The sequence below is a fragment of the Amphiprion ocellaris genome, chromosome 13 (genome assembly GCF_022539595.1).
Source record: "Amphiprion ocellaris isolate individual 3 ecotype Okinawa chromosome 13, ASM2253959v1, whole genome shotgun sequence".
NCBI lineage: Eukaryota > Metazoa > Chordata > Actinopteri > Pomacentridae > Amphiprion > Amphiprion ocellaris.
The window spans coordinates 16,659,593-16,674,397 of record NC_072778.1 but is presented as its reverse complement, the minus strand read 5'-3'; the positions used below and the strand labels follow the sequence as shown (position 1 = coordinate 16,674,397).

The 14,805-nt window shown below is 39.1% G+C and overlaps 1 protein-coding gene across 1 annotated transcript; it reads left to right on the top strand.

Moving 5' to 3' along the window:
• Nucleotides 1–4,464: 4,464 nt before the first annotated feature.
• On the top strand, nucleotides 4,465–13,126 carry pmt (phosphoethanolamine methyltransferase). Its single transcript, XM_023274479.3, has 12 exons — nucleotides 4,465–4,618; nucleotides 5,873–6,044; nucleotides 6,323–6,478; nucleotides 7,438–7,574; nucleotides 7,763–7,914; nucleotides 8,030–8,218; nucleotides 9,572–9,661; nucleotides 9,795–9,884; nucleotides 9,983–10,105; nucleotides 10,342–10,473; nucleotides 12,743–12,859; nucleotides 12,968–13,126. The coding sequence occupies exons 1-12, from the start codon at nucleotides 4,609–4,611 to the stop codon at nucleotides 13,076–13,078; spliced, it is 1,479 nt and encodes a 492-aa protein (XP_023130247.2). The 5' UTR covers nucleotides 4,465–4,608; the 3' UTR covers nucleotides 13,079–13,126.
• Nucleotides 13,127–14,805: the final 1,679 nt, after the last annotated feature.

Below are 14,805 nucleotides of genomic sequence, written 5' to 3'. Positions count from 1 at the left end.
TTCCAAGGTCAGCACAGATTGCCTTCCTGCGCCACATAGCAAGGGTCAAATGGACAGGAAGTACAAACACATATCACCACTCTAGAAACTATTTCTACTACTATTTTTGCTAAAATTACTACTTTCCTGAAAATATTCAAGCAGCAGGCCACAATGACAGTGTATGATCTGAGTGTCATTTTGTGCATAAGTGTTAGAGTCAGAATGCATCTTTTTCTTTGATTTTTTGCAGTTCCAACATGAACCACGTTTCACATTCAGTTAGACGTCCACAGGGGCGTCACCAGTTTAGTTTCAGTTACTTGTATCTACAAGCTACATAGTGACTCCTCCTGTGGGTCAGTGTGTTCTTCTGTGATCCATGTTTAGATTAACCTGGCTGAAATACGGTTACTGAATTCATGTTGGCCGTGTTCCCAGCCTCTATCTGTACCTGAAAGCCTCATAAATATCTGATCTCATACTGACCTCATCCAGCTCAATCTGGTAACAATTGAACTTTGGATGTGGTTATGTTGGAAATGTGCAAAAGGTCAAACACAAACAATACATCACAGGAGCACACATTACTGGACACACTTGTGCACAGAATAACACACACAGATTACGCACTGACACTGTGGCCTGCTGCTGTAATGCTTTTCTCTCTGCATAATCCATTTCATGTCCTCCTAATGTTCTGTATACACACACTAAACAAATTATAGAATAGACTATATGGTAGTGTTAGTTCTAATGTTGAAACTTTTCACTTTACATTTTAAATTTGAACAAATAAAATCGTATTTTAGTTTCAGTGGTCAATTTGTAAATGCAAATCAGACATTATTCACTTTTTTTTTTTTTTTTAAATCATTTTTTACTCTGGAGTTTCAAAAAGGTCTGTTTTTTGAGTTTTTTTTTTTTTTTTTTTTTTTTTATCATACCAGAGTCAACCCGACATGGTTTGCTGAAATAAGAGTAAACTGGGTACAGTTTTCTCTTTTGTCCTAATTTGTCCTAAAAAGAGACACAACAATCCTTCCCTGACTTTCCACCCCCTTATCACACTCTGACATGTGTGCATGTTTATATTTTTGGCAGCACTTACTGGTACACTAATTTATACAAAACTGGTCATTAAGATGTCCTTTTTTGTGTGTGTGTAAATAGAAAAAGTTGCATTTCCACCCATTGCTTCTCACATAAACACATTGTGTGTATTTAATGAACAAAATAGATTTTTGGAAAAATATAAGCCTGTTTTGTTAAAATCCATGTGTACTGAATAGCAGTCCCCTTCTGCCTCACTTTTCTTAGAATTTTGCTGCTTCTGTTACTTATTACCGTCACTAAATCCCAGTAAGGCAAATACCATGAAGTTATCAGCGTACAGCCAAATATAAAGACAACCATGCATACGCCACAGGGCAGTTTTAAATAATCATAGGTCACTTTTACGAACATGTTATGAGGCAAAATCTAACCACAACACTTGGACGCTGACCAAGACCTTCTCTTTCGTAGTCGTTTGGCCTGTTGTCAGCCAAACTTGGCAGAAGTACAAGAATGACAGAACAAAGTTCACAGCCAAACTCAGTTTCACTGGGTCAGGATCGAGGCTTACACAAGTTGAGGATAAAACTCTGTACAACCAGGCAAAAACACAGACAGAAGAAAATAAGAAAATGAGTGGCCAAGTGGAGTTACGTTACAAGCGTAAAACATTGACAACAAATGACCCAACAACAGTGTGGTAAACAAAAAAAAAAAGCTATCACTGACTACAGATAGATAGAAAAACAATATGAAGAAAAAAAGAGCAGCACATAATGCACACAGTGCATACATATAAATAATAAAGACATACTTTCTCCTTCTAGAAGAAAATATATTTACAGAAAAAAAATCTATGAAATTGCACAGCGTCATTATTTACATTTTATTGCACAGTTTGTGAGTGGGTGAACTGAACTACTGGGAGCAGGTTTGATTGTAAAGTCTGACTGCAGCAGGAAGGAAGGACCTGCGGTATCTCCCTTTTAGACACCGTGAGTGAAGCAGTCTGTCACTGAGGGAGCTGCCCAGTGATGCTCCTATTTCCTGCAGGGGGTGGGAGGTGTCCTCCATGATAGACAAAAGCTTTGTCATCATCCTTTCTCCGAGTGTCCCTGGTCCCAGAACTGGATGCTTCAGATCTGTGGTTGTTCTCCCACCAACTAGCCTAGTCTCCATCATGTCCACTGTGGGATGCTATTGCTGACCTTCCTCCAGCCCACTGCTTCCAGCTGCCCATTTCCTCCAGTCAACTCTGCATCACCCTCGCTATACTTGATATGCTCATCTACACACTGTTTGAATTTTACTACCAGCTATATGTGTAGTATATTTAATACCAGAGCCGTACACCATAACAATAAACCATGAATCAGTTTCCATGTTAGCTTGTACTTTGTATGTATCATCTAGTGTGGTATGTGGTGCGGCCGCATTAGCCTACACTTTTTTGCGACATATAATTATGTTTCTATGTATGAGGCTATTTCTACTACATCTTCATTACAACGTACTGTCCTTCACACTGCCTAAGCTGTCACATGACTGGTGATTTCCATTGATAACCATGGTGCAAAGTCAGAAGCACTTGGCTGGTTTTCAAAGGTAGATTGTGCAAACAGCACTCTGTCCGTGGCATCATTTCAGACAATCACTATGACTTATTCTATATCTTCTGACTACTGCTGTAACTGTGTTTCTACTGATTTTCAGTTGGTCACTGATCTCCCTGTATCATTTTCCATCACTGTGAAGTCTCACAGTCACATTTTTCAACTCCTCGGGTAATTCTTTTCCAAGTTGAGCCATGATGCAGACATACTACGCAGATAGACACAACTCATAGGTCTAAAACTGAGAAGGTTTTGGTGTTCACAGGTCATTTTGTAACAGTTTTCGTGCAACTAACCTCGGGTGAACTTAATTTCTTTTCCTTAAAAACAGGTTTACTAACTTGTGTACCAGTGAATCACAGGTGTGTTCACTTTGGCTGCCCTGAATCTCTACTTTGGGGCCTGTCTTTTCAATATAGTCTGTCTAAAGTATTTGATTTTGATTGGTCATGAAAGGAAAAACTCTACTTGTCAATTTAGAAATAACGCAGTTTTATTGAGAGATGATATATTTTCAAATCAGTGGGCATTTAAATGATATTGCACAGTGATGTACTCACTTTGGTTATATAATGTACAACTTCATTATGTTAGCAGGTGATTAGCAGTGGCACTTAATACACATTTCCCCATGAATTTGTCACATGACATCATGTAAATGACAGTTGAAGTTATCCATTAATTTAAAAAAACAACAAACAAACAAATAATGAACGCAGATTTGTGGAGCAAAACTTTAAATGATCCTGTGGCCCTTCAGAGGGGTCTGTCCTCAATATTTAGGAATAATACTTATGATAACAAAAAGCAAGACGATTTGGATGGAATTGTCTTTTATTCGATATTCTCACAACCAGGTGTCAGCCCAGCTATACAACAGTGTCTTCTCTTGACAACAGCTGGCATGGCATTTAACACTGCAGTACTACAGCTGGTACCAGAATTGTTTATGGGGAACAAAAAAATGAGTCTGAACTCTGTATGTAAATCTGACTGTATGAACACAAAATAGTCAATAACACTAAAAGACAGTCAGCTAACTGAAAAAAATCACTGTTCCTGTCCTGCTAATAAACTGTTTATTAGCTGATCTGTTCGTTTTGTTGCAACTTCTTTATTAATGACGTATTAACATATTGTTATCAGTAACAATGCAAAATTAGAGTAGCATAATTAATAAATTATAGTTTACTATTTTCATTTTCCGCTGCATATTTAAGTGATCATTGGCATTATTACGACTAAGTATTTTCACAACCTGGCAACCCAAAGGTATTGACTGATCTGATAAAGCATTAGATAATGAGGAGATGACATAACAAAGGTCCACTTACAACTTAAAATCATAAATGTCTCCTTGAAGAGTGGCACCCAGTGAGCTTTTTGCCTTGACTTTGCTTCCTCTTTCACTTGCTTTTTCACATCACACGGCAGTCATTTCTGTCCACCTTAACTGCGTGAGACAATGTTGCGCAACAGGCGCAGCCACGGCAGGTCCCCGACGTGTCACCGCCACCGAGAGCAGACGAGCCGGTGAGGACTGCCGCAGAGAAACACAGCACGTAAACTGACCATCCTGCAAAAAGATGTGAGCGCACTCCGATTTATCTCTTTATCTGATGGTGTTTTATGGAGCTCTGTCGTGTTGGTGTCGGGACTTTCCCGTTCTCTGATAATCTGCGGACCCTTGTTCTCATGCCGCCGCCACCGTGCGCTCCCTCCCCTCCCCTCCCGTCCCCTCCCCTGCGCTCATATTGGTCACATCCTAATGGCCAGTTTTCTACCTGGCGACCACCTCCTCCACACGCCACTGTCGGCCTGTTATTTAAAGAGCCTCGAAGTGAAGCCTGCTGTCAGTCAGAAAGTGACACAGCAACCCTGTTATAGTCAAACCAACCGTTAGTTTTCAGACTGTATGTGCATTTTAGGTTAATTCTGCAGTAATCAACCAAAGACCACCATGGAGAAAGGTATGAGCAGAGTGACTTTGACTCCGATTGTGATGTGGGTTGAACCCTGATGACACTAAAGTGGATTTTGTTGGAGCTGCCACGTGTTTTGTTGTGATTGTTCACTCAGCTGGTGGAAGTAATCCTACTGTGGGCTCAGGGCTGGAATGTGTCAGTGGTTTGACTGAAACAGTCATGATCTCTGCAGTTTAGTCAGTGTTCACTTGCAGTTTTCCTAATTTTTTGATAGTAGGCTGTGAAGACAGTTTGCAACCCTGGTTGTCACTATTTAACTGGAAGTGTAAAGTCCAATCTGCTGGTAAATTTAGGTGTCTGTGCATGTAAAAGTGACAAAAGATCAGGGGTTCCGAGAAAAGTAAGTTTTCGTGTTTATTCTTGTTTTAATGATGCTATATTTTTTCAGATTGTTACTTTTAGTGTAAAAGTTATCGTAAACACCACATTTTTTCCAGCAGTATAGCTGCTGATACTTAACTACGGGCTTTCTAATCTTTCTTTAAAGAAGATAAATGATTTAAAAGGTTTGTCATGAAGACTCTCAGCTGTTTTGGCATTTTACAGAACAATTTTAAGCAAAAAGCCAAGCAAAACCAGTTGTGGAAATATGAAATACTGCAGGCCAGACTCACATGCGCATACAAAACTTTCCAAACTGTGACAGGCAAGTGTAAAATGATTTTGAGAAAACTTTGTATCACAGCTGTAGGTGTGCCACATCAGTGTGTTGTTTTATGATTGTTCAATTGGGTTTGACTAATCGTTAATCTGGGTGCCTGATACTTGGGAGAATTTAGGTCAAAAGTTATGTGATAACTCTGTAAAATGTCACTTTTTAATGGAACAAGGAACTCAAGATAATTTTTGTTTCCTTTTTTATCAGATGTAACTAACAAGATAAACATGATGGGGGTCTTTTTTTGCCTCTTCTTGGATTTGATAAAGATTCACAGACGGGGTCCTTGAACTGTGCCACTTATGACAGGAAAATATGATTAACATAACTGACACAGTTTAGGGTAGTTATTAACACTACTTTAATAACTTGTTCTTTTATTCATAATCTTATTATTGCACTGCTGGAATCCTACAATATGGTTCTTTATGTGTATTCATTTATGTCATTATTATTGTCATTTCACAGTCTAGTTCCATTTTTATTTGACCAAGCAGTAATAAACAAAAAACGAACACTGTGTTGATAGCATTCATAGTGTCTCCTTTTGTCAACTTCCTCTGTACACGTGTGCTTGACAGTTCGTAGTAATATGACGGAGTTTTGGAAGGAGCACTCCAAAGAGGCCACAGTGGAGGAGATGATGCTGGACTCTCGTGCCAGAGAACTGACTGCACAGGAGCTTCCAGAGGTCCTCTCCATGCTGCCTCCTCTGGATGGACGCAGAGTGCTGGAGCTGGGAGCAGGGATCGGGTGAGTCTACAGTTGTATTAGATTCAGCAGGCTTTTTAAGGTCTTTATTAAATTTTACTACATCCAGAAAAAAAACTGACATGTGACAGTTCTGGTACATTTCAACTGCATTCTGTAACCCACTTATCTGGAAATACAGTCAGTGCTTAAAGAGTTTTGATTAAGATGGCGAAAAAAATCTAAGCTAATAAATCGTTTTAATGTGAAAAGCTTAAATTGAAGCATTTAATAGTTAAGGCTTTTTAACACCGGACCAATACTGCTGTGTCTTTGTGCAGCCGCTTCACCAGCCACCTCCTCACCAAGGCGGCCCATGTGACAGCCGTGGACTTCATGGAAAGTTTTATGGAGAGCAACAGGAAGGAAAATGGTCACCATAGCAACGCTACCTTCATCCAAGCTGACGTCACGAAAATGGACAACCCCCAAAACAGGTGTGTTAATTTGTGGAGTTAATTTTAAGAGGTGCACTAGCAGTGTGGCTCGAGGAATAACAGAGCAGGTCTGTGAGTAACTGATTCGATTCCGACTGAAAGACCTAAAGAACCGCTGGATGGATTGTCCTGAAATTTAGCAATTCGTGACACTTAGGAGATGAAGCTGTTCATAGTGATCCCATGATGTTTACTGTAGCACTACCTGATGAAGCTGACATGAGATTTTTAGTGAAATTTGGTACATGTGTTCATCTACTCCCTCATTATCAATTGTAATAAGTTTGATGTAAGGTCAGAATTTGTATTTAGGGCCTGATGTTCATGATAACCTAATGGAGACCAGAAAATAGACCAGTGTTGCCCTGTTACAATCTGCTGGTCACTGGGTATTGGACACAAAATATTTTGCTTTATTATGGTTCATACTTTGATACTTTATACATTTATGAGATTTTGTATGATTCTTATTAAACAGTATTTTTTCCCCCAGACCATTCCCACCTAAAAGTGTCGTTATTGAGGACTTTGTCTCACATAAACACATAAGCACTTGACATTCTCCAGTATCCAACTATTTCACCTTTTATGAGAACCAGATTTTACACTGTGGTCGCAGTATTTGCCTTAAAGCAGGGAAACGCAGACAGCAGCTTTCTTCCACTTTCTTTCAACATTTCCAATTCTGTCAAGCAATGAGCTCACAAAGCTGTCTGCATCAGTGAAAACAAATCTGTCAAAAGATTACAGGAAGTTGCAAATGTGGCCTCAGTCTTAAAGTCCATTCTTCACATCAGAAATCACTCACAGAATAATACACTTCAACTCTACTGACCAGCACCCCTTCAACCAATGCTGTGAGTTATTGTGTTAAAAGAAAATCTGAAATGTATTTTCTATCACACATTCTATTCAGCCATACCTTGCATTGTAATGCATCCATTTAACTTTCCTCTAAGCTTTGACATCATCTTCTCCAACTGGCTGCTGATGTACTTGAGCGATGAGGAGGTGAAGACCTTCATGGAGAATACGCTGCGCTGGCTGCAGCCGGGTGGTTTTCTTTTTTTCAGAGAGTCCTGCAATTACAGATCAGGTAACAGAATCTGAAATCATACAGTTAAATGAAAACTTCATATAAAATGCAAGCCTCTGTAACTAAATTTAAAATAGTTTTAAGGTTTACAGTCCAGATTCAGCTTCAGCATTCTACAATTTGCTGTTTGTCAGATGATTACAATTGCTTAAACGTAGCCAGTTTATCAATTAGACCTTCCTTTCAAGGTGACTGCAAGAGAGATTTCAACCCCACCTGCTACCGCAGTGAGGCACAATACAGCCACATGGCATCATCAGTGCAAATGGAGGTGCCAGACGGAGGCCAAAAGTTTGGTTTTGACGTTGTAATGAAGAGGAAAGTTCGGACCTATGTTGAGGTAGAGTAGAAGTCTAACCAATTGTTAAATAAGATTTGGTGCATAAAACAATGAAGTGTGTGAAAGAAGTGTTCTCTGTCTTCTCTGTCACCTCCTCATTCTCTTCCAACTTCAGATGAAAAACAATCCAAACCAAATCTGCTGGCTGCTTCAGAAGGTTCCCCGCTCCTCCAGCACCCAGAGTGGATTCAACACCTTCCAGCAGTTCCTGGACAACCAGCAGTACACCAAACGTGGCATCCTGCGCTACGAGAAAATGTTCGGGTCTGGTTACGTCAGCACAGGTGGACCTAGCACCACCAAGGTAGGAATTTTTAACCAAAAAAATTTAATTTTCCAGTCAGACTGTGCTCAGTAAACAATGGTTTGAGGAACTGTTTGCAAATTTATTTAGACTTATAAGCTGAAATCTCACATTTCCTCTCCAAATTGTGGTCAAGTTTGTCTTCTTTGCTATGACAATTCTTGAGATGTCTCCTGAGCCTGATTAAAGTCTGTCTGTGTCAATTTAAATTGATTCAAGGCGAAAAAAGAAGTCAGAGAACTCTCTGTAGATGCATGATCAAATTGTGGAGAGGTGTAGGCCAGGCTGGGAGCATAAACATTTGGAACACAGTTTTCTCAATAATCCTAAAATGGAGGAAGTTTGGAATCACCATGGTTCATAGAGTTGGCCGTCTGCTCAAACCTTGTAATGGAGCAAGACGGCGCTGGGTCAGCTAAGTGACCAGGAAACCAATAGTCAGACGGAAGTTTAGATGTTTTCTACTGAGATAGTAGAACCTGCCTTTTTGAAGTCTGTTGAACAGCACTTGAAAGGATTCTGAGAGCACAAGGGAGAAGGTTGTCTGATCTGATGAAGCAAAACTTGAACTCTAAGTTCACTGAACAATAGGCACTGCTTATCACTAGGCTACTACCAACCCTACAGTGACATGGTGGTGGCAACATCATGCAGTTGGGGTGTTTCTCAGCAGCAGAAACAAAGAAATGGTCAGTAGAGTTGATATATGAAAAAAATATACCGAAATACAGAGAGATTTGTTATGAAAACCTGCTCCAGAGCACGTGGAAACTGAAACTGATTCACCTTTCAGCATGACAACAACCTGATGCAAAAAGCCAAGACAATGCTGAAATGGCTTGGGACAAATCTCTAACTGTCCTTGGGTTGTCCAGCCAAAGCCCACAGAACATTTGTCAAGACAGCTAAAAACATTAATTGACAGAGGCTTTCCTTTTGTTCAGATAAAACAAGAGAGGATTTATCAAGAAGAATGAGACTACACTAGATTAAAACTCAAAGCCCTAAACTAGACTGTTGGGAATTGCTCATTTTAATGATTTAAAATGAAACCTGCTGCACAACAAGGTGTTTAACAGGTACTTTCTGATGCAACTGTTGTTATGGTGTGGGGGACATTTGAACCCAAGGTGAGAGCATTCACAGAGCAGGGAAGGGAAGGTCCACATCCTCTCACCTGGAGGATGGCTGGGGGGGGGAAGGCAGTGCAGCGCCGGTCTTTATTGCCGAGTTGATGGCGAGATGATCTGCAGTTGTGCAGATCCTGTAGCTGCTCTGCATCCTCGCTCATCAGGGATCGTGTCGACCGTAGGTTAGGGCTGTGCTCAAATAAAAATTCCCTTGTGCTAACAGGAGTTTGTGGACTTGCTGAACCTGAAGCCCGGACAGAAGGTTTTAGATGTCGGTTGTGGCATCGGTGGAGGAGACTTCTACATGGCAAAGGTCAGAGCCTCAAAACCTGATATACTACATAGAGTCATGCTCACTGTGATGATACTGGGTGTGATATGGCCATGATATTTTCTAATCATTAAAATAATCGCAAAGCCTCATGCAATTAAATGTAACTTCTCAGTCTTTTGGAGTGGAAGTGCTGGGAATGGATCTGTCAGACAACATGGTGGACATTGCTATGGAGCGGGCCATCGCCGAGAAGTTGCCATCCGTATGTGTAATATTACATGTGCTCCCTTGTTAAACGCGACAGCTAACAGGTTTATTAGTCTGTTGAAAATATCTGTAATGACACTTGCTCTACCTCAGGTGCTGTTTGAGGTGGCTGATGCCACCAAGAGGACATTTCCAGAAGGTTCATTTGATGTCATTTACAGCAGAGACACCATCCTACACATAGATGACAAACTGGCGCTCTTCAAACGCTTCCATGTGAGCAGTTTTTCATTCATTAGACCACAGCTTCAAGTCTACATTTTTTCCACTTTAATGATCTCTAAACTTTTTTTTGAATGTGTATGAAGAAACAAAATGTATGACAGTTATATATGAGCAATATTTAATGCCAAATCCAGATTTCTTTTATGTCCCTTATCATTCACTTTCTTGTATGACTTTGTCCAGTGTAGCATCAATTACTTATCTTTGATGTGGTGTTTTGTGCACAGTCATGGTTAAAGCCTGGGGGCCAGCTGCTTATCAGTGACTACTGCTGTGGAGAGAAGCCTTGGACACCAGCATTCGAGGCCTACGTCAAACAGAGAGGATACGTTCTCTACACACCCACGCAGTATGGCAAGGTAAACATTCAGTGGAACCCAGTTATGAAATGAAAGGACTACACTGACCAATGGAAAGTTAAGAACCTTGATCCTCTTTACTAACTCGTCATCCCTGTTCATTCTTACCATATAATTTCAAAACAAAATCATTTGTTTTATACCCGAAGTACCCTTTCATTTATCCCAAATAGTTTTTTCCGGTGGCCACTATCTACTATTGATATTAGCTATCTATATACTGATATTAGCTTGTCCCAGATATATTAGTTTCAGCCTGTATCACTGGTGATGAGTTATGCCAAAGATTTGTTTGACAGAAAAAATAGAAGCAGTCTCATTATTACATGTTCAGCAATGAACACTGACAAGTAGGTTTTTTAGCTGTAAAATGTGTCACTCATTTATCTAAATTATGCAGTGCAACACTGTACAGCGTTAGCTAAATGTACTTGAAGCTGTCATGTCCCTCATGACGGAAAAATAATGTATCACTAGGGAAAGATTGACATTTATGAACGGGATGTGACAATGTTAGTTAATCTGTAACTGCTGTGCAACTGTCAGTCACAGAATACTCATGTTAATAATCTGTTAGTCCATATTTAACACGTTTTACAGAGTTTTATCAAAGAATGTTTCAGATACATTCCTGTTAGAAATTGTAAGCCATATACATATACTGATATCGGCCTCAAAACTCTTGTGTTGGTAAGTTGTACTCTGGACAGCCATTTGTTTCAACTCAGCATTGAGTAAATTTAAGAAATTTTAAAATCTGCCAGAAACAGAGAGCATTGCATGATGTCCTCTTTTATTTATCCTAAAATGAAATCGGTTGTTCCATACGCCTTGCTAAACAACATTAAGAAAACTTTGCAAAGTATATCTGTGTCATGTCTGAGCAGAGATCTTTGTTCTGTCATTCTTCATCTCCTTACCTGTTATGGTGTTTGAAACCACTGCCCTAAATTAACAGTATTGCTGATTACCAAAAGATAGTTTTATGTTTCTGTAGTGGTTAATATGTCAGTGTGTGCAAGCTCTTTAGTCAAAATTATATCTTTAATGCTGAAAATATAATTATTGTTTCTATCCGTGAATTTTCAAATTTACTGTTTACAAACAGAAAAAATAGCAAAGCTCATTATTAGTCTTTGATTATGATGCCAAATTACAGTTATTTGTTTGCATTCCTAAACAGAAAAATTAGTTTTAGTGGTTGTATGTTATTCTTGATTTATTTTTCACTTCTCAGAGAATTCCACTGTGTGAGCTTAAATTTGGACATAAAAACATGAATTCAGTTAGAAATTTGTTACTCTTGATGCCTAGGGAGCTCACTGAGAAAGACAGAGTCCGAATTAAAGCACCTCATGATGCTGGATGGTCTGCGAGATAAATAGGACAAGACATGAAGTGTTCTCACAGTGTGGTCCAGTATGTTTTGGACTCGATTGCAGAGACTGGTACTTACAGAAAGCAAAAAGGAGGACAACGAAAGTTAATGAAGCAGATGTCAGGCACCTCAAGTATTGAAGTACTACAGACAGAAGTAAGACCACTGCTGATCTTCCGGCAGATATTAATGCTTCTAGATCAGAATCTGAGAAAGTCTCCAGAATGATAAGCAGATGACTGAAGGAACAAGGCTTAAAGGGAAGAACAGCTGCTCAGAAGCCTGCATACATCCAAAAAAAAAAAATTCCCAGGGAGCACAAATACTGCACTATAGATGACTGGAAGAAGGTACTCAGGACGGATGAGTCCAAGTTTGTTCGGTCAGTATCGTTGTTGTGTTTATGTCCACAGAAAAGCTGGAGAACGTTTTGATGCGAGATGCATTTTAGACACTGTGTAACACGGTGGAGACTCCCATATGGTATGGGGTTCCATTTGTGGAAAAAGCATGGTATCATGAAGAAGAGGGTTTACCACAACATCATGGCCCATCGTGGAATCCCTTCTGGATTGAACCTGTTTGGTCATGGGTTATTGCTACTAAAATTACTATTAAAACTTGCATACTTTTTGCTGAAACATAAGTCTGTTTTACAACACCCATAAAAAAAACCTGTCATGTTTAGATGTGCCATGATTTACCTTACTGTCAGCCCTAAGGCTATGAAACCTTTCACATCTTGTATGAGGCATTTCCTCACACACCAGACCTATCTTCAAGGTTCACTCCTTTGCAGTAGCCATCATCAGTCCACAAGAGGGCTCTGTGGATGTGCTGCTGATTTGTTGGTTTTCCCGCTGTGCTTCATGGTCTGTCTCTCCTCCTTAGTTCATTCAGGAAGCTGGTTTCTGTAATGTTCGAGCAGAGGACCGGACAGCACAGTTCATCCAGGTGATCAAGACAGAGCTGCAGAGAGCAGAGGCCATCAAAGATGAATTCATTAAGGTCAGCATGCACACAAACACGGACACATAGTCATACTCAGACAGGAACCTGAATCCCCTCCTAATTCTTTGGAATCCTGCTAAACATACCTGTTTCTGTCACCTGAAGGAATTCTCTGAAGAAGACTATTATGCAGTAGTGAATGGATGGAAAGAAAAACTGGAACGTTCCAACAACGGAGATCAACGATGGGGACTCTTTCATGCAACAAGGAATTGAGTGATTGCACTGAAATGGGAAAATATAATAAAAGGAAAAAGAGACAAAGCTGTTTGAATTTTATGAGTCTTTGTTTATGGTTTTGTCTTTGACAAAAAGAAAAGAATGATAATTGGATGATAGCTGATAATTTGATCTCTTTCAAAACTTGTCAAACTTATACATCTTCTGCACGCACACATACACACACACACAGTAATACAGAATGACATGACATGCAGTTAGAAGGAAAAATGTGTTAATGGAAAATTAAATAACTTTTGAAATAAGATTCTTTCTGTTCTGTCTTTAGAAATGAAATAGTAATTTCACAAAGAACAGTTTTCTTGGTGTCATTTTGCTGTTCCTTCTTCAAATGAAACCATCAAAAAAAACATGAGATTGAAACTTTTATTTATTTTTTTACTTCACAAATGAATAATTGTCTCCCAATTGGATTTTTCATTGTTAATATTTGTTGTGGTGAAAATAGGTCTACATACCTATTCCATCTCAGTTATGAATGGTATAAGAAATTTAACAAACCCCTTCTTGTATAACAAATTGCTTCAATGATTTTGTTTGTAAATATTAGTCCATCTTCAGAAAATAGGACATAGACATTCCCTTTTTGCGAATACCAAGAAGCAGGATTCTTGCCAAAGTTTGTTTGTCCTTTCTACCTCCAAAGAATGAGACTGCACTGAAAATGGAAGTCTCCTCTGCAGAGCACGATGAAATAAGGTCCTGCATTGACTTTGTCCCTCAAAACAGGTGTTGAACCCAGTGACCTTAATCTAGTTGTTTCAGCATACTTACTGTTGTCCTGTATCCTATAAATCCATGAATGTGATCAATGGAGAAAAAAAAGTATTAACAGAAATGGGTTTTTGCAGCCTTGGATGAAAACTAGACTCTTAGCATCTTTTTCAACTTTTTTTCATTCTTTCACAAAAACCTCACTGCATAATTACAAAATGTACCTACTAATGTCTATAACTCGAATAGAGCAGTTAGTTTGTGGAGTACCTCAGGAATCCATCCGTAGACCTCTCTTGTTTTTGATTTGCTTGAATGGCCTCCTGAGGTTCAGCAGGATATTGTACCAAATATTTAGTTTCACCTGACAACTTTGGCACACTGATTCAAGCAGCAAATGAAAAGCAATTATTGATGTGATTCTTGCACACTCTGAAGAGCTGATAATAAACATGGCCTAACTGCTGACTGTTGTCTGGTTGTCAAAATATTCTGTGTTACAGCCTGTGCAGCTCTCCAGTAATGATTCTGACATATGTACATATACATGTCAGATCGAAATGATATATCGGCAGATGTTTCTAAACACACGTGGGGTACAAAAATATTTTACTTCAGTCAGAATTTCAACACCACAGTGGAGAAGTACTGTACAGATAGTGCCAAATGTAAAAGTATGCACATTATATAATTTGCATCTTTGTGTACCTCTCTCATGATAGATCAATCAATCAATCAGTCAATCAATCAACCCCCTCCCTGACACATACTCATCTGACCTCCTAATAATTACAGGACTCAGCAAAACAGGGACTGAGGAACACCAGAGACAGGAAAAGTCAAGATAAACAAAAGCAAATAAATACTATAATAAAAGATATGCAAAATAGACTCAAATATATAAATAGGTAGAGATAATAATAGTAATAATAATAACAACCATCATAATCATCATCATCATCATAATCATAATAATAAATAGCAGTAAT

Excerpts from the sequence above, each read along its gene's own strand:
- pmt (XM_023274479.3), top strand. Across the intron at positions 6,479-7,437 it reads ATGGACAACCCCCAAAACAG|CTTTGACATCATCTTCTCCA; the intron begins GTGTGTTAATTT and ends CTTTCCTCTAAG. Across the intron at positions 9,662-9,794 it reads GAGACTTCTACATGGCAAAG|TCTTTTGGAGTGGAAGTGCT; the intron begins GTCAGAGCCTCA and ends GTAACTTCTCAG.